General features: G+C 34.5%; 1 protein-coding gene across 1 annotated transcript; it reads right to left on the bottom strand.

Moving 5' to 3' along the window:
• Positions 1–249: 249 nt before the first annotated feature.
• LOC115959241 (serine/threonine protein phosphatase 2A regulatory subunit B''alpha-like) lies at positions 250–15,993 on the bottom strand. The gene is made up of 13 exons (XM_031077580.1): positions 14,983–15,993; positions 10,634–10,876; positions 10,398–10,503; positions 10,171–10,270; positions 8,689–8,794; positions 8,447–8,537; positions 5,928–6,069; positions 5,328–5,475; positions 4,859–4,968; positions 3,726–3,882; positions 3,509–3,634; positions 3,246–3,396; positions 250–998 (listed from the first exon to the last, which is right to left on the bottom strand). The coding sequence occupies exons 1-12, from the start codon at positions 15,130–15,132 to the stop codon at positions 3,256–3,258; spliced, it is 1,620 nt and encodes a 539-aa protein (XP_030933440.1). The 5' UTR covers positions 15,133–15,993; the 3' UTR covers positions 250–998; positions 3,246–3,255.
• Between the last annotated feature and the right edge of the window lie 11,785 nt (positions 15,994–27,778).

The raw sequence follows: 27,778 nt of genomic DNA, 5'->3' as shown, positions 1-27,778 counted from the left end.
CCATTGCATGAAAGCTTCAATAATTTGATCTCAAAAAGCCGCAGGTTGCCTCATTGATGGTGGAGATTTTTGTTGTATTGTGTCTGTGATGAGATCTCACCAAATATGGTGGGAGATCTTGCCAAATTTGGCCACCGACATGATCTTCATCAAATCTCAGATGAAGAGTGCATCATCGTCAAGCCTCAAATAAAGAGTGCTGGCACACGACAATTAATAACATATGGAGAGGGGAGGCGAAGAGAACAGTGGATATAAATGATTGTTCCTACAAATATTTTATTAACACCGGCCGAAGGAGAACATTCTATTGAAATTGATAGATCTATCACTGACTCTGAGCACTGACTAAACAATTTTTGAAAAAGCATATGGATAATAAACACAATATAACAGGTTTTGTCAGGTTGCTCAGATAAATCTTTCATCAATTCCAACCAAAAAGTGTTGTATGATATTGCACTTTCTACATTTTTTTTTATGTTGGAAATTCTCTCCTTCAACATAAATCCAATAAAGAACATATAAACAAGGTATAGAAGCTAGGGATGCAGGGGGAAGGGCATCAGAACAATACAACGAACCACTAGAAGCTTCAAGTCAGCCATCTTTGCCCGTAAATAAGAAAGGCAAGATAGAAAGCAACCAGCAATGGAGCAAATTCCTTGGAAACAAAATTATTCTTCAATAACAATAGCATGAACTATTGTTAGCTTGGTGACAATTAATAAGTGGACAGCAATCAAGTCCCAACCTCCCATTGCAAAGAAGCAAATCGATTTAGTCATCCACAGCGCAGCTCACTTTAATTTCATGAAGGGAAGCTTTATTTGCCAACTCGGAGGTGTGTGACAAGATTACATGACCATGCTTGAAGTTATTGCTGATAAGGTTTGCAGTCCCGGTAAGTTTTCATTCAAGAAGTATCTCCAAGTTGCCAATTTTTCTTCATTCCATGGCCAAACTCAAGAAAACATGAACAGCATTTGTATATGTAGCTGTAGAGACACAAAAGGTTTACTTAGCATGAAGATTTATGTATATGAAAGTGAAGCATGTTTTTGTTTATGAAAAACCTTGTATCTAAGTACTTCACAATTTCTATAAGGATTGACTTTCTCGCTTCAACAAGCTTTATAAAAATAAAAATAAAAACTTACCCCTTCTATAAGCATGAATATATCAGGCACAATGTGGCAGTTGGTGGTTCAGGTAATAACATACAAGCTCTATCTGGATCTCCAAAACAATGGGGAAGTCACACTGCTTGCAAAATCAAGTTCCACGCTCTCAAGGTTTTTTTTTTTTTTTTTTTTTTAATGACCTCCTTTCATATCATCGAACCATGATTTCTAAGCTTTTCATTAATGTATATTCAATAGTTTCCAAATGGTAATAGTAATGAAAGCTTCACCTAATGGATTAGTGTCATGTGTCCAATTGTGGTGGAAACTTTACTTAGGTGCAAGGCTCAGATGTTTTTCTCGTTGTATTGCTAAGCAAACAAGGACCTATGGAGGCTGTTCAATTTCAAATTTTATAGGTGATTTTGGAAATGAGTTCAATTATTACTTATCCCCCCAAAGAAATTTTTTTTTTTAAATCACAAAAATGAGTTAATACCTAATATTACAGGTGGTTGGAGAAAATTCTCCAAATTTATTTTGGTATTACTTATGGCGCAGAAATACTCTACTAAAGAAAATATTTTCTCAGCTTTTTATGATTTGCATGTCATAAAGATATATGTCATAGTCATGGAAAACATGAATTAGTAATTGGAAATGAGTTCAATTATTACTTATCACCCCAAAAAAAAAAAAAAATTTAAATCACAGAAATGAGTTAATACCTAATATTACAGGTGGTTGGAGAAAATTCTCCAAATTTATTTTGGTATTACTTATGGCGCAGAAATACTCTACTAAAGAAAATATTTTCTCAGCTTTTTATGATTTGCATGTCATAAAGACAGATGTCATAGTCATGGAATACATGAATTAGTAAAATTGTAACCCAATGGAACTAAAGATTTAATAAAGTGGTGTAAGATTGGAAGCTTGAATCCCTGGTTTGTTTGTTGATGCACTCTTATTACACCAAGGTTGGGAGTGAGGAAGAGGCTAAAATGATTTGGGTACCAAATGGAAGTCTAAGGTTTTGAAGTTGAAGCCTTTCATAAGGCTTTAAGATCCAAGGATGGTAATCTTTTTCTTGGAGTATTTGGAAAGTTAAATCCTCGATTGGAGTGCCTTTTCTTACTTAATTAGGAAAGATTTGTTGCATGTGCAAAAGATTCTAATGATGGATTACTTGCATACAAGTGTAGGATAACCATAGTGGATTGGAATCACACGTGCAAATGGAGTGAGGAAACAAGATCATAAAGATCTTCATCATTATGTTGCTCCAGAATTCTGGACAATGGTAATCCATTTCTTGAGGTACTATTTTCACATCCCCCTGACCAAATCCACCTACATTAGGATTACTCGTAAATGGTTGATAAATTTGGACAGATTCTCCTTCTGAAACAAGAAGTTCAGGTCCAGGGGAGATAATATCAACCACTTAACGTCCATACGATGCATCTAATATACCCACTGTTGTAGCACTATAAACATTATTGTTACTCTTGCTACCGTCAGGATAAATCTGACCCCTTGCCCTGTTCCCTCCTACATATATGGGATATTTTAAGAAGTGAACATCTTCCTTAAAAGACCCCGGGGAAAGAATTAGAAAGGTGATTTCGCTATATTTCTGACCAGGAACAGGACCTATTGATTGATTTGTTGTAATGTTGGAAGCAACACTGGAAGCCATCATAGTTGCAATATTTAAAACCCAATTCCCTTTGAATTATGTGATGTATTTGGAGGGAGAAACACTCAAAATTTTAGGGTGTAAGGGTTTGGTGTAGGAATTGAAGCTTCTTTTTTCTGTGTTCGATTGGATGACTACCACTATTTGTTTCCCCATTTCAAATTTATCAGATTTTATTGTTAACCTAAATTTTAGATACCATCTTTTCTTTCTAGCCTCTAAGTTTCTCTCTTGCATACCCCCAGTGTACCAGGGTAATGCCCCTGCTTTGTGCATTGATGTAATGTTTTACTCATCCCCAAAAAAAAAAAGAAATTCAGACAAACTAAATCACAGCTAACCCCTAACGCTAATTAGAACCATAGCACTACACATTTAGCAAACTTTATGTCAAAGGAACTCCATTTGCTGAAACTGACCTCATTGAACTCAAAAAGGAGCTTCAAGTGACTCATCCCAAACTTCTGCACTTCCATTAGAGACATCTTCACCATCTTCTTCCATTGAAAGCCGAATATACTCTCTATGTGCAAAGCGGTCCCATTCTGTCAAAGTTGGATCTTCTCGTTCCTGCTCACAGCAAAAATTCCAATCTCATTCCAGATATATAAAACAGTACTCATTCCATTAGCAATGCATAGTCAGGCACTGGCTAAGCAAACCAGTTAAAAGTTGAATGTACCTGACGGATGAGAAATGGATCACGACTTTCAAAAGCCATGAATTTATTAAGATTGAAAAGGATATTGAAAACATTTCCAGAAAGTTTGCATCCTTTCAAGTCACGTAGTGTAATATAATCTTCCCTCTGCAAGCAAAATGTGTCACTCACAGTGAAGTCATTCTGTAAAGTAAATTAAATACAATAAACCTAGATTCAGTAAGAATTAAGATTTGACCTCTGGTGAAATCATGTCAACAATTTGACACAAAATATCCTCAAATATCACAGGTTCTAGGGCCATGCATTCCATACGATGGTGCTGCTCCTCATAAAAGAATTGCATTTCATTGTGGGTAATAACTCCATTTCCATCCAAATCTATGCATTTGAACCTGTAAATATAACTGAATATAATAAATGTGGAACAGAAAATATCCTTTCTAAAATATACAAATTTCCACGGAGTAGAGCAAAAGTTTGCATGATACATCAGGGCTTGTCCCAAGGCAAAATGTAAAGCAAAAGGGAACATACATAGTAGCCAATAACACTTCTTCTCCCCATATAAGAAATAATGAATTAGTTAAAACAATTTTTTTTTATATAAGTAAATTAGTTAAAAACATTATTGCCATGCTCTCTTAGAGCTAACTAATTTCGTTTTTCAATTTATATTTTATTTTGACATGATTTTAGATCATAAAAATTTGGAGTTAAAACATATGTACCAAAATTGGAAAAATGAAAGTGGGTTAACAGTTGTGTGGAGTTAAGAAAAGAACTTATCGCTGATGTGTTGGAGAATAAAAGTGCTTTGTTTTGATGTCATACATGAAGCAGCAGCATTTCCAATAAAGGGTCTTCACACCGTACTCCTTCTTTGTACTTAAAAGGATTATAATTATTATTGTAACATTAAGTTGTTTTACTATGCTTTGTTGTTTCTAGTGTCTACCTTCCTAATGTAAGATGGGAAAACTCATTTAAAAATATTTAAAATTTAGGACATCTTCAGTAAATATTATTATTTATGGTAATATAAACTAATTATAATTATTTGTATTATCAAAGAATTAGTGGTTATTTATGATGTCACCAGTTCGACCACCAGTTGAACCCCAGTCAGACCACAAAACTCAAACCACTCTTTTCCAATTCTCTTTCTGGAGTCTCTGGACTAGTTTTTAAAACTATGATTTTACTGCTTTTTCATGTTATCTTTTTATAAGAGTTTTTTTTCTTAGATAGTGTAATACTGAGGAGAGGACTAACTCAGAGAGACCAGCTCTCTCTCTGTTCTATAATAGATATGGAATTCCAATTAGCAAAAATAGGGGAAGAAAAACAATAAAATAAAGCAAAACATACCAATACTCTAGACTGGGCTCAGATGACTTATCTTCCTCTGACAGCATGAAGTAAACAAAATCTTCATAACCCATCTTCCCTTCAACCTTACTTGTAAACTTCCTTGCAACCTAAGATGGATTTAAAGCATAAGCACAACCAAGGTGGAAATCTCTCTTTTCTTTGTTTTTGATGAGTACTAAGAGCCAGTTTGGCATCAGCTTTAGCTTTAGCTTTTAGCTTTTAACTTTTAGTTTTTATATACAGCTTTTTAAAACCTCACTTTTTCCCGCATTTTCTCACTTTTTCAAATTTTTTCAAGGTACAAGTATACTTTAGCACACTTTTAGCAAAAAGTTTTCAGCAAAAAACTAAACAAGCCGATCCCAAACAAACACTAAGGTGTAAACCTTTTTTAGGGAAAATGTATATCATACCACAAAATATAACTTAATTTGATTTAAAACTCTGCAAGGAAAGCATACTATACCTGTGAAAATATTCTATCAACAATTCTGTAGGTTAGGGCATGGTTACCATATTTGATGAGGTTTTCTTTGTCAAGTAAGAAGTCATGGTCCGTATCAAGCTCCCAAAATTTGCAGTATATAACGTAAAAATGTTCATAAGAAAAGAACCTGAAATCAAGTAAAAAACAGAAAAAATAAGTCACCTTCATTAATGATTTTAGAAAGGAAAGATGCAACCATTTTTCTAATTTTCTGATCCTGCCATCTAAGAACAACGCCAAATGTTACATTTCTTATCCTTTTGAAATATTTTGAATACACTAATGTTGCTAACATACTATTCTGAGTTGAGATTCCAATATCAACAATTTTGTTTTTAGTTAAGTAGTTTCAATATCAACCATCAAGTAAACCAGTCAAATATTTTTGGAGACTTCTGGAGCTAAGTTCCCTTATCTCAATATTATATACCTATTATTATATAAAAAATAAAGGTTTAGGCTCCACAATGATAATGAAAACATAATGGAGAAACTTTCCAGATTATACTCATGAAAGAATTGTTTTGTCACCATTCCTGATATACTATTTCATAAGAAGAAATCCACCGGCACACAAACCTCATGACTTTATTGATGTCCTCTTCCTCATCTGCATGTTGCATGGCAGCAATTAGATTTCCTCGTTTCAGCTCTCTAAGAGTAAGACGGCCATTTCCTGATCTGTTGATGTAGTAGAATATTCTGTATATGACAGTTTCAGCTGGGCCATTAAAGAGAAGTTTATATAGAACAATATCAGTAATAGACTATGACAGTTTCAGCTGGGCATTATGTGAGAGAGAGAAAGAGAGACTTGCATCTATAGTTTGGTCCATAAGAAATAACAGGGCATCACAAAGTCTGCAATTAGGACAACACGCCAATGAGCTCTATCTCAACTGGAACCTCCTCCCCTTGTAAGGGCTACGTGGAGGGTGTGGTCATGGGTTCAAGACCCAAAGACACCAATCAAAATTAGGACAACACCCTAGAACTGAAGATAACCAGCTGATACTAGATTGATGTAGGGAGCTCAAAGACAATTTCATTACAATTCTCATACTGAAAACTAAAGGATATCAGATTACAAAAAGTCAAGCCATATTCTATCAGCTACAAGATCCCTCCTGCTTTTTAGATTCCTAAGTGCCAACACATTACATGGTATAACCAAATTTTACATATTCCAGATATACAGGAAGAAAAACCATTCTTTCTTCACATTTGTTGAGATTATCTGAGGCAAAAATGCAGCCTTAAGCCATAGGTCAAGCACCAAAACCTATACCTAACAAATCAATCAATCACTGATTCAGTGTATAGACTATAGAGTATCAGATTAGAGAGCCATATAAAACACAAGGGTGTAAGATGTAATTTGATACAATTCTATTAATTGCAACTTTAAAAATCTTTAGTTTCTCAATAATGTCCAGAACTAACTAAATTAGTTTCATATTCCAAGGAAAACAAGGAGCCCACTAAGTCAATAGATTTGGTAAAACAGACTGTTGGTAAAACTATTTTTACCTGGAATCCTTTCAAAATTCATAAAATCACCTAAAATGGATACAAAAACTTAATTAAAGTATTTAACTAACCACCAAGCCTTATGATAGTCATATCACGGTGATTAAACTTGCTACTCAGATCATGTATTCCTGCCACATGGTGCTATCTTTTCCATGGAAGCCATTGTGGAAACTGAAAGTACCTACAAAGGTAAGTTTCTTCATTTAGACTACAGCATTTGGGAAAATTTTGACTGTTGATAACTTGTGGAGGCGGCAAGTTGTTTTGGTGGATTGATGTTGTATGCGTAAGCAGAATGAGATGAATATTGATCACTAACTCCTACAGTGGCTTGTAGCTTGAGAGTTATGGAATATGGTGTGTTCATTATTTGGGGTTCATTGGGTCATGCCGCATGGTGTTGTGGAGCATCTAGCTAGCTGGTCAGGCAAGTTCAACAGACAGAACTACAGTGATTTGAAGTATGTTCCCTCATTGTCTCATGTGGGGTATTTGGAGGGAAATGAATGAATGGACTTTTGAAGGGAATGAAAGATCAATTCACGATTAGAAGCTTTCTTTCTTCAGACTCTGTTTGAGTGGGCAAATGCTTCAGGTGTTTCTACCCTTATTTCTTTGCGTAATTTACTTGACTTTTGTACTTCCACTGCTAGTTAGTTTAGAAATTCTATTGTTTCTATAACACATCCTGTATGCCTTTTTTTTTTTTTTTGTATTTTTTTTATCTCTTTTTCAATGAAGTAATTTACTTCTTTTTTTTAAAGAATTCGTGCCGCATGGAATTGACCAAACACATGTTCAATCACACACAAAGATCTAGAGGAAAAGAGCAATGAGCTCTAACTCAAATGCATTTTCTCTGCTTGTGCAAAGTGCAAATAAGGTCGAGCTTTAAGTCATCTGGTCATGGGTTCAAGATGCATGTGTACTTTACCAATAAACTGAATAAATAAATAAAAAAAGATCAAGAAGGACAAGATTGAAGATGGAGAGGTGGAGGAAGCCTATTGGAAAAACAGAGCTCAGCACTGATGCTCAAATAACATTACAGGTGAAGAAACCATTGAGCTTGAACTCAAAATTTTATCCTTATGGGTAAAAGTAGCATCTCCAGAATTGACATCATGCAACCTACACATCCCTCTCCTCATAAGCATCAATCCCACTTCTGGAAATCCTCCACTAAAATCTAAAACCAATTCCTTTTTCTTTTTTCCTTGGACAAATGCAAAAGATTCAGCCACTAGGCCAGGTATCTCCTTTAGAGCTATGCATACCACCCAATATGAGCCCAGTTCTGAAACTTGTCCAGCTTGACATGATCTATTACTTCCTTGAAATTTAACCCATTTTGACTAATCTGAACAGCTAGTGGCCTGGTAAATCTAGGTTTCTAACAGTGAAACCAAAAGACGGACCTTGGTATATGAACAATATAAAAAAAATCAAAGATACGGGAAAAAAATAAAAAAAAAAATCAAAGATGAAGGAAAAAAAATAAAAACAAAATCAGAGTATATATACTGCACCTGCTTGGCAGTACATAAACTGATTTGCAAACATACCATATCTTTCTTGAAATTCAGGTGTGCTCTGTAGGAATTCCAACCCAGGATGGGTTACCAAAAGCTCTCGAAGAACAGGTTTGAAGTCTAACTGTGTCCAAGTCCCACAAATAAAAACATAATTTGAGAAAATAATAACATGAAAAATTGATGTAGAGTGCAAAAGCGTGGCCATTTAAATACATTCCAAAATGCAATTTGGTGCCAACCATCTGTACAGAGGAATAGTTGAAACAACAAACCTGAGTGAGGTATTTGCATTCTGGCTGCCTTAGAATTTTGAATATTTTAGTTGCTGCATCCATTGTCAGCATATTGCCATCAACCCAATATTTGATAAATCCATCCCTACAAACAAGTAATTTAACTAAGCAAACATGACGGAAGTAATTGCTCAAAGGTGCAATGAACTCAGAAAAATTGACAAAGGATAACTCAAATAGGTCAATAGTCAGGCAACCAAATACTATAATCCCTTTCCATTATAAGCTTATAAGTCTGATCCATATATAAACACCTAAGTCCACAAAGAAGAAGTATTTCTATTTTTCTTTCTAGGCTAGTACAATTGCAGTAGAATCAATAACAAAAATTACATATAACAAGAAATTTTTTTCCCTTTTTTTTCTTATACAAAAATAAGTTGCCAGATTAGGTGGTGCAGAACTCTGTATTTTTTTTAATTTTCAAAGAACATATCCCATAAATTCCAAACCTGCAGCAGGTTAAACTTACCTCCAAGTTCAGATTTTTTTTTCCTCTTTTTTCTTATATGAAAATAAGTTGCCAGATTAGGTGGTGCAGAACTCTGTATTTTTTATTCAAACAACAAATCCCATAAATTCCATAACCACAGTGGCTTAAACCCAGACCTCCACCTTTAGAAATTACAAGGATTACCACTATTCCACAAGACTATTGGTGTAGAACTTGGCATTCAACAGAGGATAGATTTTGAAAATGTATAACAGATTTGAAAGCTACTTGCAATCAAATCTTTGGTGTTGGGGGCTTTGGAGAACCTGAACCCCAAAACTTTTTTTTTTTTTTTGGTTACTTATAAAAAAATTAAAAATTAAAAAAAAAAAAAAATTGTAGTTCAGGATTGTAGGAGGAAGGTTTTGGGGTTTATATACTGAATAACATATGTCATGGCTTTGAGGAAAGAAATTGAAAATTTGTGAATAAAACCAAAAGGAAGGTTTACAGTTGGTTCTAATGGTTTCTGGTTGATTAAAGGATGGAAGTTTATCAATTTTAAGGTTTCTAAAGGTTTAGCGAAGAAGAATTTGACTTAAGGTTTAAACAAAATTTTAAGAGGCTGGGACTCTGCTGTTCAGGAATGTGAACAGTAAATGTAAATGCTAGAAACTTCAAGGGCTGTTTGGTTGTCATCGGAACATAGCAATTTGGAAAGCTGTGCCTCATTGTTTGATGTGGTGCATTTGATGGGAATGATATGCTAAAAGCTTCAAGGGCTGTGGATGGACTATTCTGGACCTTAAATTGTTTTTCTTTAATTATTTATTTCATTAGTTGCTAGCTTTGAATTCCTTTTCTTTTACTTCTCTCCTTGATATGATTGACCATTGTACTTTAGAAATTGATTGTGTGCCCATGTATGCTTCCTGTGTACTGGGGCATCTCTTTTCATCAATAAAGTTATGTTACTTATAAAAATAAATAAATAAATAATTTAAATAGGAGAATAGATAAGTGCAAACCTGGTCACTACCCCAGTGCAATTGGTGTCTATCTTTCTGAAAAGTGTAGAGGAAAAAAACGATGGGAGCTTGCATATTTCTTTCGTAACTGACCTAAACTCTGAATAGACAAAATAAGAAACATAAAATCATGTTAAATAATTAACTCACCCACCCAACAATGAAATGAAAGAAGAAAGGATCCTAAAACACAAATGGGAGAATTCTCAACAAAAAACACATCTCACCATGTATTTGATATCCATCCATATGATTGTTAAAATGGTCATCAATTCTAGAAAGACATTGTTCTTTTAGTTCCACTGGTGGTGGACGACCATTTTGGAAGTAAAACTGCAGGTACAGCAACACAAGCAGCATTAATTAAAAACTAGTCTTTTTTTCCTTCCTTACAAAACCAGAGTGTCCATATTTACAAGCAAACCATGCATCATCTTAAATAACTTCCAGATGTGAACTGAACCTGAGGTATGATTTCTCGCACTGGTTCAATAATTAATTTAAGAGGAGATCCAAGAGAAGAGGGACTGCTTCTCTGCTTTGATATGCGTGGAGAACCAGACGAACTTCTTGGAGAAAGTGGAGGTGCACTCCCAGCAGGAAACATGGAAGGCAATGAAGTACTCCCAGCGGCATTTGCATTAAAAGAGTTTGCAAGGGCATTAAAGGAAGCACCTTCCTTTGCATCATCAATAAGAGATTTCACCTGCACTCACATAAAATGAGCAATAAACACTATTAGATAAGATAACTGTCATATACCAGTAAAAAATGAAACAGATTAGGGTAGAAAATAGAGAACCTAAGGGAAAGAAAAACAATCACTAGATAAATGCCAGAGTCAATACAGTAAATTAACGACAACTTCTAATTTATCAACACCTCAAAAAAATCATTAAGCTGTTGTTCTGCATGATTTTTATTAAGGCTAGAGACTAATGTGTCTACCAGTTTGATGGGGAACAGAACTGGCAGCCCCCTTTGAAGACTTAAAGGCAAGAGAAAGCAAGTTCTAGTGCTCAAGCATTAAGTTGGGATATTTTGGATGAAGGAGATCTCTCTTGGGACCATGAATTAATTAGTCTAAGTTGAATTGCGTATTATTTTATTGGTTATTTGCTGCTAGATCAATTTAAATTAAGTGTTACTAAAATAAAAGCAATTTGGTAATTTCCATATTCTATAGAATGGGTTATCACAGTCTGTACCAAAGGCCCATGACCTTGAGTCTTATTTTGGGTTTTCAGTCCATTTTCTATTTAGAAGTTTTTAAGTAATTTTTCTTTATTGTTAGTAGTCCTAGTCTTTATATGGATAAGTTATTCAGAATCCTAGACTTTCTAAAAAATGATTTAGCAGTAGCCTACATTAGGGTTTTATTTTAGCTAATAACATTCAAAGACAGGTTGAATTCAATAAAACTCCAACAGCTTACTTTAAGCTTTGAAGATGTGATTGCCTTCTCCTTCATACGTGTGATTGCTTAGGGACCCTAGGTTTTTTTTCTTCTTTTTCAGAAGTAACAAAAATTTATTAAATAAAAACAGGAACCCAAGTATACTAACGGCACACAATTGCTTAGGAAACCTAGGTGTGATTGGTTCTCATTCTAATCACTATTTTTTTCACTGATAAGTAATGAAAAGTTTTACTAGCAAAAAAGGAAGATGCATAACAATAAACAAGTGTGTATTGAATGGCTATCTCAAGCCCAAACTTTTTATCACCTAACCCTAACTAAACTCTTAAACACCAAATCTTATTTAATAATTCTTCAAGATCTCCTCAAGAACCCTAATTTAGTGTTGACTTCCTAAAGATCCTACATTACAATTGTGCAAGATGTAACCCTTTTATGCTTTACACTTCTTCCTCTTCTTCTTTTATTATTAAGTTACAGATGTATCCAATGCGATTTGAAACCACAATCTCATCCTCCACCACATTCTTTATGGAAATGTCATTTATGCTCGATCTCATTGGCTTTGTGTTTTACTAATATATATATATATATATATATATATATATAAAATTAAAAGATTTAATAAAATAGGGGTAGTTTGGTAATTTCTATATTTTCTGGAATGGGCTGTTCCAGGCCCATGAGTCTTATACTATATTTAGGGTCCTTTTTCAATTTGATTTAGACATTCTTGATTGAATTTATTATTATTAAAAGTCCTAGTCTTTCAAGGAAAATGTTAATTAGGAGTCCTAGTTCCTCTAGTAGTAGTATTGGCAATACCCAATAAAGGAGTCTTTATGTATTCAATAAAAGGTCATAGTGAGATTGATTTAATAAAATCCCAGCAATTTATTTTGAGGTTTGAGGGTGTGATTGCCTTTTCCTACCTAAGTGTAATTGCCTATTTTTAGGTTCTTTATTCTCATTTCTCTCTTTTTTTTTTAATGCCAAACAACCATCAAACACATTCAAGATCCAATCTTTACCTAAGCCTAACGTTAAGACCATATTCCGGAACCCTTCAAACTATCATCAAGAAATCTAATTAGTGTTGAATCCCTAAAAATCCTACATCAAAATGATATCAGAGCCCATTAAGGCTTCTATCCTGCATCAGAATTTTACACCATACTACCACTATTCCCACAATGAATACGACATGAATCCAACCAAAGCATATTGTATTACCATGTTTGAGACACACCCATGATGTCTTCAATTTCAGGGTTAAGGAATATTTATTTAATTTCATCATTCTGAAACCTCTTAATTCAAGGAACTATTGGTTGATGTCATAACAACAATGCATTTTTTTATATATCAATTTTTTTTTCTTTTTTGATAAGCAACAATTTTATTAATTGAGAATAGGAAGAGCACACCCAAGTACACAGAATGTGTATTAGAGAATGAGTGGCATATTGGAGAATCTAAAATTACAACATTCAAGAAACTCTAGCATATTAGAGAATGACTGGCCACATCATCCAATCAAATACAGAACATAAGATCATCTTTAGTTCCATCATAGTTTGTTCAATCCCTTCAAAAAACGGCTGTTACATTCTTTCCAACCAGTCCACAATATGCATTAAGGGATTGCATTCCATATATATTCACTTCTATGTATACCATCCAAAATTCCGAAAATGCCCCTTCCAACATGCCAATAAATCAACTACCTGATTAGGCATAACCCACTACGCTCCAAACAAACATAATACTAAAGACCATAATTCTCTAACACTATCACTGTGTAAAAGTAAGCAATCAACTGATTCCCCACTCTTCTTACACATATAGTACTATTCCACTACAGCTATATTCCTCCTTCATGAGTTATCCATCTTGAGAATTTTTCCTAAAGCAATGGTCCACGCGAAGAAGATCAGTTTAGCAGGAACTTTAATACTCCAGATGATTTTCCATGAAAAATATTGCTTGCCTCCAGCATATAGCACTCATAAAGGTTTTTACCTTGAAAAGCCTGCTTCTTGTTGGAATCCAGCAAATCCAGTCTTCTTCATCCCTTCTTATCTTTTAGAATATATGATATTAAGAAAAAATATTTGCATTTCCTTTTCCCAATCTTCAACAGCTATAATAAACATAATATCCAGTGAAGGTTGCCGCATTCCACTGTATATAATCCACTACAGCAGCCTCCTTAAATTGAGCAATTTGTACAAACCTGGAAATGCCTCCTTAAGAACCCCATCCCTGCAACACCATTTGTACCACACTAGTACCACTCCCAACCTCAAACCTTATGAACCTGGAAAATATCTACCCCCTCCACTTCTAACATGCTTCTAAAGACATACTCTGTAAGGACCACTTCCCAACCTCAAGCATCATCCACCCCATTCATTAACATACTTCTTTTCCACTAATTTCCTCCAAATAGCATCTCTCTCCATGGCAGAACACCATAGCCACTTACCCAATAAAGCTACCACTTCACTAATCTATTGGTCATTGAATAATACATTGTAAGATAAAGTTAAAAACTAAATATAAAGTCAATAATTTTTTTTTAAAATTTATTTTGGGGATAAGTTGTTCAAATCGGTAAATATATGAACCAGCAAAAAGCTTTTACTTTTTATATAGTTATTTTCTAGTGTGTGCACAAGCCCTTTGGAGTAGTGAACCAGTATCACCCATACATCAAATGCCCAATTTCTCTCCATATATTAAGCCCTCTGCGCTTTCTGACTTTAAACAAATCCATATCATTATCTGTACTCCAAAACTTCTCTAAAATCCCCCATGATAACCACAGCTTTCCATTACTTAAACCCATATTCTATCATGTTAAATTCTCACTTTTCTCTCAATTTATAATCTATCAATATTTACAAATTCATTTGGTTCTCAATTTTTTCACTTAGACTTTATCAATCTACTTAATACTTTAAAAAAAAAATTGCTTTTTTCTTTTTGATGACAGGGAAACTCTTCAAGGTAAGGGCCCTTTGGACCGACCCCTGTCAAGTAAACCCCAGATGCACAACCCCATTCGCAAGAACTGTGCATCAGATAATATTGGAACTCGATTCAAGCTAACCATGTGGGCTACTTAGGGCTACTTAATCCTAAAATCATGTCATGACCAGTCATTGTTAAAAGAGATATCGGCTAATCTTTCTGATACAACATCAAATTTGAATTGAAAAAAAAAATTCAGAACAGTAAAAACCATATTCAAAAACAGAAATTCTAAAAGCACATTGCAGCAAGCCAAAAACCAATCCAGCTTCAAAATCAAACAATGCAGGCTCAAACAAAGCGATACAACTAGCAAATTTCATAATCGAATAAAAGTATGGGAATCAAAGAATTACCAGTCTTCCAGTTTCTGGAAGCGCAAGCCACTGAGAGAACAATTCCTCAGCAATCAGAGGGCTCAATTTGAGCGCCGTCGGAGACACCTCGGGAAGTTGCAATAGTTCAGGGTCCAAAGTAACATCATCTACTACCACATCGATATCCATCGCTCAAAAAAGATAAAAACCCTAATTCTTCGAAAATTTTCCAATTGCAACAGTACGTCCCTCAAATGATCAATCAAAAAAGCACAATCTGCACCATTCCATTTCAAACTGAAATAGGCGAAAACCGAGCTTCAAAAAACCCTAGGTTTGAATTGAATCATAATTCAATGGATTTTGTTTCCAGTGCTTCGTGAAAACACTCCGGAATTCGATAATCGTAGCTCAATTTCTCAAAACTGAAACATACGAAAACCTCGCGCTTCAAAAACCCTAGGTCTGAATTGCAGTGTACTCCAATTCAAGGAATTTCGCTTTCAGTGCTTCGCGAAATGAAAACACTTCGAAATTCGAAATTTCACAACAACAAAAAAATAAAACGTCACCGTTTAACACCAGAACTACCTTCCTTTGCTTTGCTTCGCTTTCAAAAACACAAAAAACACTTTTGCTTCGAGAAAAAAAAGATTTTCTCACTCAAAGCTGGAATTCAAAGCGCTGGGAAAATGACGTTAAACCCTAGAGCTATCCAAAGCAATGAATCTAGATTCCGAAAACACTTCCAGAAAACAGTTTTCTCTCTCGTTTTTGTTTTTGTTTGCTTCGAAAAGCGAAATTTCGTGGTGTGTGCAAACAGTAGGGAGCTATGGTGAGAGTATTACTGGGCTTTTGTTTTTCTTTCAGAACCGTAGAGAATTCCGGTAAAGGAACGAACTGTAGCAAAGTGTTCAGAAATTGTAGGGATTTTGAACCTTAAATTAAAAATTAAAATTAAAATTTTAAAAAAAAATTAAAGAGAGAGAGAGACACACACGCGCTTCGGCGCTTGACTGAAGATCAAAATTATATCCTGGAGAGGCTGACTCAGTGGTCAAATGGTCAACAAAAATATCTTCTTCTACAGTGGAGCTTGCTTTTTATGGACTACATTTTATGGACTACATGGTTTGAATGGTCAATAAAATACCTCATTGTTTATCAATTCTTCTTTTTTATGATGCGAATGTGAAATTGTGAATTATGAAGTGCACCTAGGCTTATTTTGGGAAAAAGTTGGGTTTCCTTTTTTTTCTCCCTAAAATATGGATTATTTTCCTTAATATTTTCCTATTTTGAGGTGTTTTGTAATAATTTAAGAATAATGGTAGAAATACAAATTTTTTTATAAAATTTTTTATAAATAACTGATATGCTGTAAAATAGTTTGTGACTATAATATTACTCATAATTTAATATATTTTCAATGGATTAGAAAAACTAAATTAAGTAGGGTTCACAATATTTTCACAATATTTAAAGAAAAATGTGAGCAAATTGAGGAGTAGTTTTTTTTTTCATGTCTCATGTCCTAATCTCACTAGGCTTCACTTCCACTCTATTATTTCAATGAAAAACATTGTGTAAATATAGTTTTTTATATTTTTCAATGTTTGGTAACATCAAAATAAATAAGTCAAATGAAAACTATCTTTAGTCAATATAAAAAATATGGTTTATTTTTAGAGAATTTTATTACTATTTTTTTTTTTTTTTGAAAACAACTGTATTTCACATTAAGCTAAATAAAGGAAGTTAGGAGATTGTTTTTCAACCCATTTAAGATTACGACCAAACATAGGAAAATAAAATAATTCTATAGAAAATGGTTTTTCATAATATTTAAAGAAAAATAAGAGCATATTAAGGAAGAATTTTTTCTTCATGTCACATGTCCTAATCTCACTAGACTTCCCTTACGCTCTGTTTCGATGAAAAACATTGTGTAAAGATAATTTTTCGTATTTTTTAGTTTTTAGTGTTTGGTAGCATTAGAATAAATAAATCAAAAGAAAACTATTTTTAGGTGGCAACTATCAAAAGAAAGTAGTTGGGAGTTGCTTCTTTTGGGACTTAACACATGGCAAGTTGAGTTTGAATCCCTTCTCCCACCATTTGTTGCCATTAACATGGTCAAGACTCATGATGGGTGGTAGCTTGTCAAGCATGGGAAGAAGCAACTCCCTTTACTTGGCCATAGTGTGAAAACCATAACCAAAGCTCTATTGAAGAAAAAAGTTCTCTGACTCTTTCAACCAACTTTGGAAATCCTTCATAAAATAAGTAATTGATTGATTCATGAATCACAAGAAGGTAAATTTAAGGAAACATAGTTTGGAGGGCATGAAGAGTTGTCAAGCGGAGGTCCATTAAAATGGGAAGCATAAGACTTGAGATGTCTTCTCTTACCTCCTGGGCCTCTGGCAATGTGCAACAAGTAATACATTAAGCATGCATTCCTTACTCATAACATAACCTAAGATGATGAGACTTCTTATTCTCAAAACCCAAAGACCTAAGACTTAGATGCTAGACATTGCATTTTGTCTAGCAATTTGCACACCTTCACCAAATAGGAAAGAAGACCAAATGGTCTAAAGGAAATGAATTTACTATTATTTGCTAAGACTAGGAAAGAGAGAAGAGACCTTCTATTGATTAGTCTAAGCCCCTTTTATCTCCACCAACTATCACCAAGATCACTCCATAAAAGGGTGGTGTTAGAACAAAGGAAACCAAGAAGCAATCAAGCTAAGCTAGAAGGAACCAGGTAAGTTAGAAGCAGTTAAGTAAGAGTCTTGAGAAAATCCAGTTGGTTATAGCAGCTAGAATTAACCCTAAACACCCTATTTTCCTTGTCTTCCATACTCATTCACTCACTCACCAAACCTCCCATGAACACCTTCACTAGAATCCTATAATATCTCATCACTAGATCATCTTCTTAAGCAGGTTTGACATAGAGGAAACTTGTTTAAGCTATTGCTACACATGGTTGGACTCTCTAGCTCTCTCCCTTTAACCGCACTAAGTTTACCGTCTTTTAACTTATGATTCATTATGGGGACAATATTCATGTATTAATAATTTACTATTGATAGTTATGATGTATGCAATATTATTGATTTCGTGGTTTGCATGGATTTATTATTGGACGATGGAATGCAATGGTTGTCTATACTTGTCTAATTCAACCGAACCTTGCTAATTTTTAATTGCTAGAATATTGTCAAGCATCAATTTGTAATGGAATCTCTATTGTGTTGATCCATCATTGCATGATGTATTTTATGGTTATAACCAAATTCACGGCCTTGTAAAGACTAAAGAGCACGATTTAGGCCTTGGGCTTATTTGAAATAAGTAAGCACACACACTGTTAGCTGTTGGGCTTTCTCTTTAAGCCAATGTTGAGTTCCAGGTTAGATCCCAAAATCATCCTTGAGCAAAACTTCCCCAACAAACGTCAAATGAACCATTAGATAAGCAATGTAATCATCGTTGGAACTCTTAACGATTAAAATGATACAATGTGTTAAAAAATAAACCACTGAACTAGAAGATCAACTCATATTGAGTTGTTGTGGAAACATTCTTAAGATTATGATTAAATTAGTATTGTTAAAAGCATTGAGTGTGCTTAAACGCAAAGGCCTTATGGAACTTGTAGACGCAAAACAAAATCGTGTGCTTGATCAATGTAAAGCACACATTTTAAAAAAAAATCAATAAATTAAATTTTTTATTAATGGACAATACAACAATCAAGTGATCATAAAAATTACGATAAAACATTTATATAATTTATATAACTCTCTTGTGCTTTACAAAATATATGCAACCATGATATTTGATGGCCATGATTACAAAACATGGTTGAATCAAAGTAGAAGTATAGAACCAAAAAGGCAAAGGCTAAAATGTACTAGAATGTTAAGTAATGTTATCTTTGCCTAACAAAATCAATGCAAATATGCTATGCAATCCTAATCTACATAATCATCATCCTCATTAAGCAAGGGACAATCATCATTGTCATCATAAGATTTGTAGTCCTCATCAAATTTTTCTCCATCATGAAGAGCATGTTGTAAACTAGAACTTGAACCTATTGCTTGCCCTAGTGGCCCCATTCTTAATCTCAAGTTGAATCCTTCTTCTTTAACTCTAGAAGCTCTAGCAACACTACCCCATGTCAAAATATCATCATCAAATACAAGATCATCTTCAGCAAATTCATATAGTTCATCTTTTTCTACTATTCCAGTCAACTACTCATTGTTGTCATCTATATCTTTCAAGGAAATTGAATCAATTGTGATATGCAAATTATATCTTCGCTTCAAGGCTTTGTTGTACTTAATATAATACCTACATAATCCATATAGTCATATTAATATGCATAGATGATGATATCATTCTAATTAAATCATGAAATAAATTTCACACATATATATAGACTCAGACCAAAGCTACTTTAGACTTGTACCTCATAACAGCCACACACCCACACACAATGTCACAAACACAAACATTTAGACCCTTATCTCATAAAAATAGAAAACATTCTATTATGTTCATGATGAAATCTATGTTGAGAAAGATGCTTGAATAGAATCAATGATTCAATAGTACATAAATTTGTTTCTAATAAAGACAAAAAAAAAAAAAAAAAACCATTAAAATTGATATCTTATTTCCAACTTTGCTAGAGAGAAAAAAGAGGTAGAGAGCCACGTTAAGTAGAATAAAATAAGCTGATGATATTTTTGTTTAAATAATAGGGTTTTAGAGTATGGAAAATTTACAATTTAACTCACGTGGGCGGGGCAGGGCAAGGCAAGGTGGGTCTAAAAAGTGTAAACCCATCCCCATCCCACCTTTTGGTGCGGATCTAAAATCTTGCCCCATCCCTGCCCCACCACCTTTGCGGGGCAAGAAAAACCCGCACGGGACGAAGCAGGGAGGAACAGGTCAAGTGGGGTGGAGCAAAATTGCTATCCCTATCCATAAGGGAACCACCAATTAGCTATTAAGGAAAATTTAATGCTCTTAACTCTTAACCCTCAACTGAAACATTACAAAAACTAAATAATTTTGTCATTTGATAAAATGGATAAACTAATACGTAATAACTAACAAAAGCTAACAAAGCAAATACCTGGTGCTTTTTTCTTTCTCTACCTAACAGTCATAGGCAACTCAAAGAGGCCTTCGTCTCTCTTATATGATGTCAAGTCTTCAATAATCGTATCTTGTTGATTAATGTTTGGAACCAACCATTGTATGCATTTGTATAGTCCATATCACCTCTTCATCTTGCTTAATTTTAGAGTGATTATCATAAAAATATTTTGGATTCAAGAAATAGCCAACCGTATGCAAAGGCCGATGGAGTTGACATTCCCACCTTCGATCTATTATTTCCAAGATTTATTTTTATCTTTCTTTGCTTCATTAAAAGGTTTTTCAATTGCTTCTTTAGCTCGATCCATAGCCTCATAAATGTATCCCATGGCAGGTTTTTTCCCCCCATTAACTAATCGAAGCACACAAATAAAAGGATCTGACACTTTAAGGCTATAGATAATAGTGTTCCAAAATGTAGACATTAAAATTGTTTGAGCCACCATTTTTTCCTTTTAGCTCATTCGCCCATTTGTTACAAGTCCAATCCTCAGAAGTAAACATCTTTCTCAAGTTTTCATTTTACTTATGTATACTTGATAATGTGAGAAAGGAAGTAGCAAAGCAAATTTTAGTAGGTCTAAGCAAGTTCTTTAGCACTATAAACCGTCTCATCATGTTCATGAGACATTTATTATATATATATATATATATATATATATACCCAGTAAGCTCAATTTCCCTTTTTATTGTTCTCATTATTGTAGGAAGCTTTGCAATGTCTTCCTACATCAAATCCAACAATGGGTAGCACATGGGGTCCAATACAAATGAGGTCATTTTGCCTCCAATAATCGTCCTCATAATGTAAAAATATAAGCATGACAATTAGTAACAATTAAGATAAAGAGGAAGATACAATATGAATACTATTTTCTAATTTCATGAGATTAAAATAAATAGTTTTATAAATAACTTCTTACCTGCCATTGCATAACTTAAGTCATTATCAGTTATAATTTGTACAAATTTATCTGCTTCAATTTTCTCCACCATGCTATCAAGTAGTTGAAACATCCTTTTTCGGTATTCATATATGAAGATACATCAATAGACTTGATAAACATGCTTCCCTTAGCGCAATTTATCAAAAAAATTATCAAAGATCTATAACTTTTCTCTTGCCATCCATCAAATATAATGGAACATCTAGTTCTTGCCCATTATTCTTTATGGCTCTTCATTATTTCATCGGTGTGGACCACTTCATTTTTTAATAAAGGAACTCTCATTTCATGGTAACTTGGGGTCTTCATACCAATTCCATATCATCCAATTGATTGAATTCTTGCCATCCATCAAATATAATGGAACATCTAGTTCTTGCCCATTATTCTTTATGGCTCTTCATTATTTCATCGGTGTGGACCACTTCATTTTTTAATAAAGGAACTCTCATTTCATGGTAACTTGGGGTCTTCATACCAATTCCATATCATCCAATTGATTGAATTGCAACTTTGAACCATCATAATTCACATCTTTGAATGAAACTGCTACTTCATACATCCATCTTGCTATATCAACACAAGTCTTTTCTATTAACTCTTTCTTGCTAGCATCATTAATTATTGTTTGGACTCCCTTTCCACTCTTTCCCATTTGTGTTGTTTTAGGAGGGGTGACAAATGCATCCATAGGACTTACATGCCTTGGTTTCTTTTTACTAGTGCCACTGCCACCTACATTTTGTACCTGTTTGCCACAAGCATTAACTCAGCAACCTCATCCTACTCTTCTTCATTAAAAGTCATATCATCAAAATCAGTCATAAAAGTTATTTGCTCTTTTTCTTTTTTCTTTTTCTTATCAATATATATTTTTTAACTTCTTTCACATGCTCGGGCCACTTTTGACAACCAACATATATTGTTTAATTTCTTCTTTCACAGTATGTCAATTGGAATACATAATGACTTCATCAACACTTCATTGTTCTAACTCAAATTTTCAATAGATTATTTGTTTTTTTTTAATTGCATTCCTATTGTATCACCTTAAGGGAAAGATATGAGTTGAGATGGCTCTAAAATTAAAGAGTTCTAATTGAACTCTAGCACTTTTGACTCCTATATATGTATAGAGGATATACAACTCTAAAGACACCAATAAGCTTCTAGAAAAAGCTAGAGAGAATTAGAGAAAAAGTCTTACAGGCAAGTCTCCATTTTCAAAACAAATATTACAACCCCATGAAATTTAGATTAGAAACTCCTTTCCACTTGCCCAAAAAAAATATTTCAACATTTTTCCATCTATCAAACACCAAACCCTGGCTCATAGGATCATCTAACCACTTTCGTTCCTCCAACCATTCAATAAGAGGAAACCAAGGCACAATTTCCTCTTTGGGAACAATGACAAGACTCATGATAGATTTGAGAAAATGAATAGTTGCACCTTTCAAATTAACGAAATCTTAATCTAAAGATCATTTGTCAGCTTTTTTATTGTTAGTGCGTGAGCTTACAAGTATACCATGTTTCACATATTTAAGTTTCTTATGTAATTTTAAATTTCTTACACTAATATGATTTTATTTGATGATATGGTTTAACCTATTTAAGGTTTTAGTTTGTTAATATGATGTTTATGGTCCAAAAATTTGTATGATTCATACAGCTTGCATGAATTGAAATGATTAGAGTAATTGCAATGATAAATGATTCCATATCTCATGATAAGAATTGATTGATGTATTGATTGAATATAGTTTAAATAGTTGATTGAGAATATGAACATCAAAAAAAAAAAAAAAAAAATCAAAATCAAAATCAAAATCAAAATTTTCCATGATATGATTGACCACATGGTTGTGTGTTTATATATACATGCACGCATGCAAATAAATCACATGATCTATGGTTTGTTGAAAATTGATTGTTGATTATTATCGAATGCAAATTTTATCACCTTGCATGGACTAAGCATGCATTTGGCATGCTGAAAGTAGGCTGTGTTTTTGCATTTTGATTATTTTTGTGAGTCCATTTTCACTGTTCATGGGGCTCATAGTTGAAAGAAAAAACGTAGCTTATTTTTTACAAAAACAGTGCATTTAGCAATGGTCATTTTTTGAATCTCTGCTTTCTCTTCAGCCGTATCTTGCAAGAAGATCTCTCTTCTTCTTCCTTATTAATGCCCCAACTTCATCCTCAATATCTTAAATTTTACATCTACCACCAACTGCCCCAATTTATGCGAAGCATCTGATACACAAACTCTCTAAAACAGCCTTTATTCAGACAAAGTGATACAAACTCTCTAGAACAGCCTTTATCATTGTGATTTTCTTGGCTGTGAGAGAAAATCAATCACAAAACAAATGTCGCCATTGTGAGGGAGAGATGCCAACGACAGACTCCTATAAGTTGTATTTAAATTTTTGGAGTTTTCTGATGTGTCGGTGTGTTTTCCCTTTTTGTTGAGCGTGGCCGAATTTTGCATGAACAAAATTTCAATGGAATTGTGTAGGTTTGTTTGTGGGTTTTGTATTTTTGTGTGACTTATTCGTGGGTTCCTCTGTATTTCATTTAATTTTGTGCGTGTCTTCCTATCTTTGAAGTGACTCTAATTGAAATACAATTAACTGTTTGTTGAAATGCCACTATGAGCTATCTATGGAAATAAAATACATTTGTTGAAGCAACGATGAACCATTATCCATAAGATTATTTGCTTGGAATGATGAATTCATATTTCTCTTGTTGATTTCATACTGGGTACTTTCTAAATATTGCTTGAAGTAGATAGACATAAATCTAAAGAAGCAATTGCTGGTACATGGTGAAATTTTCTCTCTTATTCAGACATAAAGTTTCAACTTCTTCATATTCAACCATTGTTACAAAAATTTCACATTGGTAAGGAAATAAACTAAAACAGCATTGGACAAATCTGATTTTTCATTTCAAAAATTTAACCACAGGCATTGAAATGTTGAATAATAATAATTTAACATTTTTTCTCTTGGCCTTTTTAAAATTGTTTTGGAGTAGACATGGTAGACTAGAAAGGAAGGTCACCTTCTTCAATTAAATATGTGTTATATAGTGAAAATGCTAATGTAATAAACATTTTCATTTGCAGGAAAATATTATCTTGTTGATTCAGGATACTCTATGAAGAAAGAGTTCCTTGCACCATTTAAGGGAGAGAGGTACTACCTCCTCGATTTTCAGTAAGGTCGAACACCACAAAATTTAGAGGAAAAATTTAATTATCTCCATTTATCACTTCGTTCTGTCATAGAGCGAACATTTGGAGTTTGGAATAATAGATGGAGAATTTTGAAAAATATGTCATCCTATGATATACGCATTTAAAAATGCATTATTGTTGCGACAATGGTTCTTCATAATTTTATTAGAACACATGAAAACAATGACCTTGGACAAGGGCTTTTTAGAGGGGGCACATGTCAAAGTAACAGGTTATTACGATGAAGTAGCACATGTGATCTTTTCTTTAGATGAATCTCAGATGAAAGTGGTTTAGAACAATATCACAGCACCTATATGTGGGATGCCTCCATCCTAGGACTTCCTTTGATACTAATGTTATAATTACTGATGATGTAAAAAATCAACAGTTGAACTCCTCGTCGTAGCGGATGGACGATACTGTGAATAGGGTCGTCTCTGTAGGTAAGAATCCTATAAAAATGAACAAAGAGGAAGAGTAACACGCTAGTATGGCATCGGCCAAACCGCCTCCAATGATTAGGTTAGTAAGAGAGAAAGATTCTAGAGAGAAAATGAGCTGAGAGATATTTCGTAGAGTATTTGTGTCTAATTGGGCGTACCTTATGTTTCTGTTATCTTCTCTTTTATAGTGGTATGCCTCATTAATGGGCAATGATGTGCTGTATTTATGCTTAACAGCTAGTGCGTTACAAAATCTTTGTTTGGAGGCCACAACTCATTCTATGACCGTTGGTCTATCAGTTACGTTTTGTCATCAATGATCGTAATAAATGCATAATGTCTTCTTTGGATGAATGACGACCTTCTTATAATGACGACCATAAATTTCTGGTTCATCAGCTGCCCCCTTGTTCGTTATCTCGTCTTTTAGACGAGATAAGAACAAATTCGTCTAACACTTCGTATTTTGTGTGTTGCGCATTTATGACAATTTGATATTTGGGTGGTTGAGTGCCACGTGTACGGCCAGGATGTGTTCAACGTGCGAACATGTCTCGGTTTTCCCACGTGAGTTTTGGGAACTTACTTTGCACTTTTCCCTCCTCTTTTAATTCTTTTGTATTTTTCCTAATTCATTTCTTCATTCTAGGGTTTGTTTATGTGAACTTCCTTTCTCTATTTTGAATTCCCTGGTAAGTCCTTCGCGCTCCTTCTTTTCTGATTCTTCCATGGTAGATTATTCTGCTGTTAGAGCAAATTGTCCTTCTATAGCCTTCTTTTTTGCTCATTTAGGTAGTTTACTTGAGTTTGTAGAGGGGGGAGTGTCTTGAAAGGATTAGTTCTTTCATAGGAAAGGACTGTCCGTATATTTTTGTTCGTTCTTCCTTGTTTCCTTTAGTATCCCATTCTGCTAAGGTAGCTAGATTGTTGAGGATGACTAAGATAAGGTCAAGTGACTTGGAGACAGGGTTATCCTCGTCTGATGATCGCGTGGTCTCAGAGGCCACTTTTGTTTCTGCCCCCTGTAAGGCTTGCAACATCTCGTGTTCTCTCTCCGAAAAGGATGAAAAACGGATTAGGGATAGATTTCAGTTCCCTGATTCTGTAAAAATTAGGATTCCGAGTGACGAAGAAAGGACTTATCACTCTTTTATGCTGATGAGGTTTGTTTTTATGAGGCCGATTTTACTAGTGGCCTTCGTTTCCCTATTCATCCCTTTGTTAGGGAGCTTTTTTTTTATTTGCATCTTGCTCCGACACAGTTGGTGCCAAACTCTTGGCAAATCCTTGTCTCTTGTATGGTGGTATGGATGTCCACCAATGATGGGGATATCATCAAGAAAGATGAATTCCTTCATTTTTACCATCTAAGAAAATCTAAGGACTCTGGCTATTATGAGTTTAAGCCATAGGATAGGGCTTCTAGGTTAATCCTTGATTACCTATCGTCTCTCCGAAACTGGAAGCCAAATTTCTTTCCCTAGTGAGGACCTAGACGATGCCCCTAAGTTTTTTTGTAGTTGGGGAGTTCCTGTGTCTGGTGTGTCTTTCTCGTCTTTTCAATTGCTTTTTCCTTTCGTTATGAGTGACAGTAATAGGTAACTTACTTGTATTCATGTTTTGCAGTTTCCTAACATCTTCGTATGAATAAGAGGTACCAACAATGTGTGGAAAGATTAAAGGAATATTTGGAGACCATCAAAGATTTTGACGAGCTTGTTTTTCCTCAATCTTTATTTCATCATTTTTTAGGTCCGGAACCATCTACTAAGGTTTGGAAAGACTTGGAAGTTCTGAAAAAGAGTGAGTGCTTCTTCTTCTTTTGTCTTCTTCTCATCTTTTTTTTTTTTTGACATTTTCTTTGTCCTTTTAGGAATGACGACTAGGTTTAGCAAGAAAAAATTAGCTGAAGCTCAAGAGAAGAAGGCCAAGGGAGGAATTATCAGTGGCCTCATGTCCAAGAAGAAAATTGGTGAGGTGGTTAAGCAAGAACCTTCAAAACGCCTCCTCTTGCCAAGCGTCCTGCCTCTCCCACTTTGTTACTCGAGATGATTGTCTCTAGTGGAAAGGAGGTTAGGAAGAAGAAGAAGTCAGGTGGTAAATCTTTCCTTCCTACTTTATGGGATAATGCTGATGCAGCGACTTTGAAGGCTCACGAGGCGCGCTTTGTGGACGATCTGAGTCCCTTGATGGCGAAGTCATCTAATGAGGTGATGTCGTCTCACATTTAGAAGCTCATACAAGTGAGCGTTGTAGGCCGTCTTTACTTCTCCTTTTTCTTTGCTATATTTCTGCTAAGAGAGGTTCTTTGCAAGCTTTGGGTGAATCTCTGTTCGTCTTTGGGAAGTTTTTGGACTTGAAGAAGAAGGTGGCTACATCCGAGCCCCTGATCAAGTCTTTTTTTGCTGAGAACGAGACGTTCAAGAATAAGGTTGCTATCCTTACTACCAAAGCTAAAAATGACAATGAGCATGTGGCAACCTTGGAGAAAAGCCTACAAGTGGAGAAAGACTTCTACAAGCTAAAGGACAAGCAGATCAACAACCTGGAGCTGAAGCTACAAATGTTAGGGCCACAGCGGTACAGGATTTTAAGGACTCTGATGAGTACTCTGATGATTTATGCAAGTACTACGTGGAGGGCTTTGATCTTCTTGTGAAGTGGATGGCAAAGCATCACCCTGGCTTAGACCTCTCTGGCTTGGCTATTGAGGACATTGAAAAAGAGCTTATGTCTGATCTTCCTTCTGAGGCCACGGTAGAGAATGTGATGGAGGAAGCCACAGACGTTGCAGAAGGAGTGAAGGAGGCTATTGTTGTAACCCTTGCAAACCCTGTCCCAAAGATTAGTAACCTTTTATTTTTTTCTACTTTCTTTTTCTTTTTATTTCCTTGTAAGGCAAGAACAATATTTCTTTTTGGGCCCGTTGTTTTGGGCAACTAAACAATTCCTTTAATGATGGTAGATAGGTTTATGGACTTCTTGCTATTAGCTGTAGT

This window comes from Quercus lobata, chromosome 9 (genome assembly GCF_001633185.2).
Source record: "Quercus lobata isolate SW786 chromosome 9, ValleyOak3.0 Primary Assembly, whole genome shotgun sequence".
NCBI classification, from domain to species: domain Eukaryota; kingdom Viridiplantae; phylum Streptophyta; class Magnoliopsida; order Fagales; family Fagaceae; genus Quercus; species Quercus lobata.
This window is presented reverse-complemented; position numbering and strand designations above follow the sequence as displayed.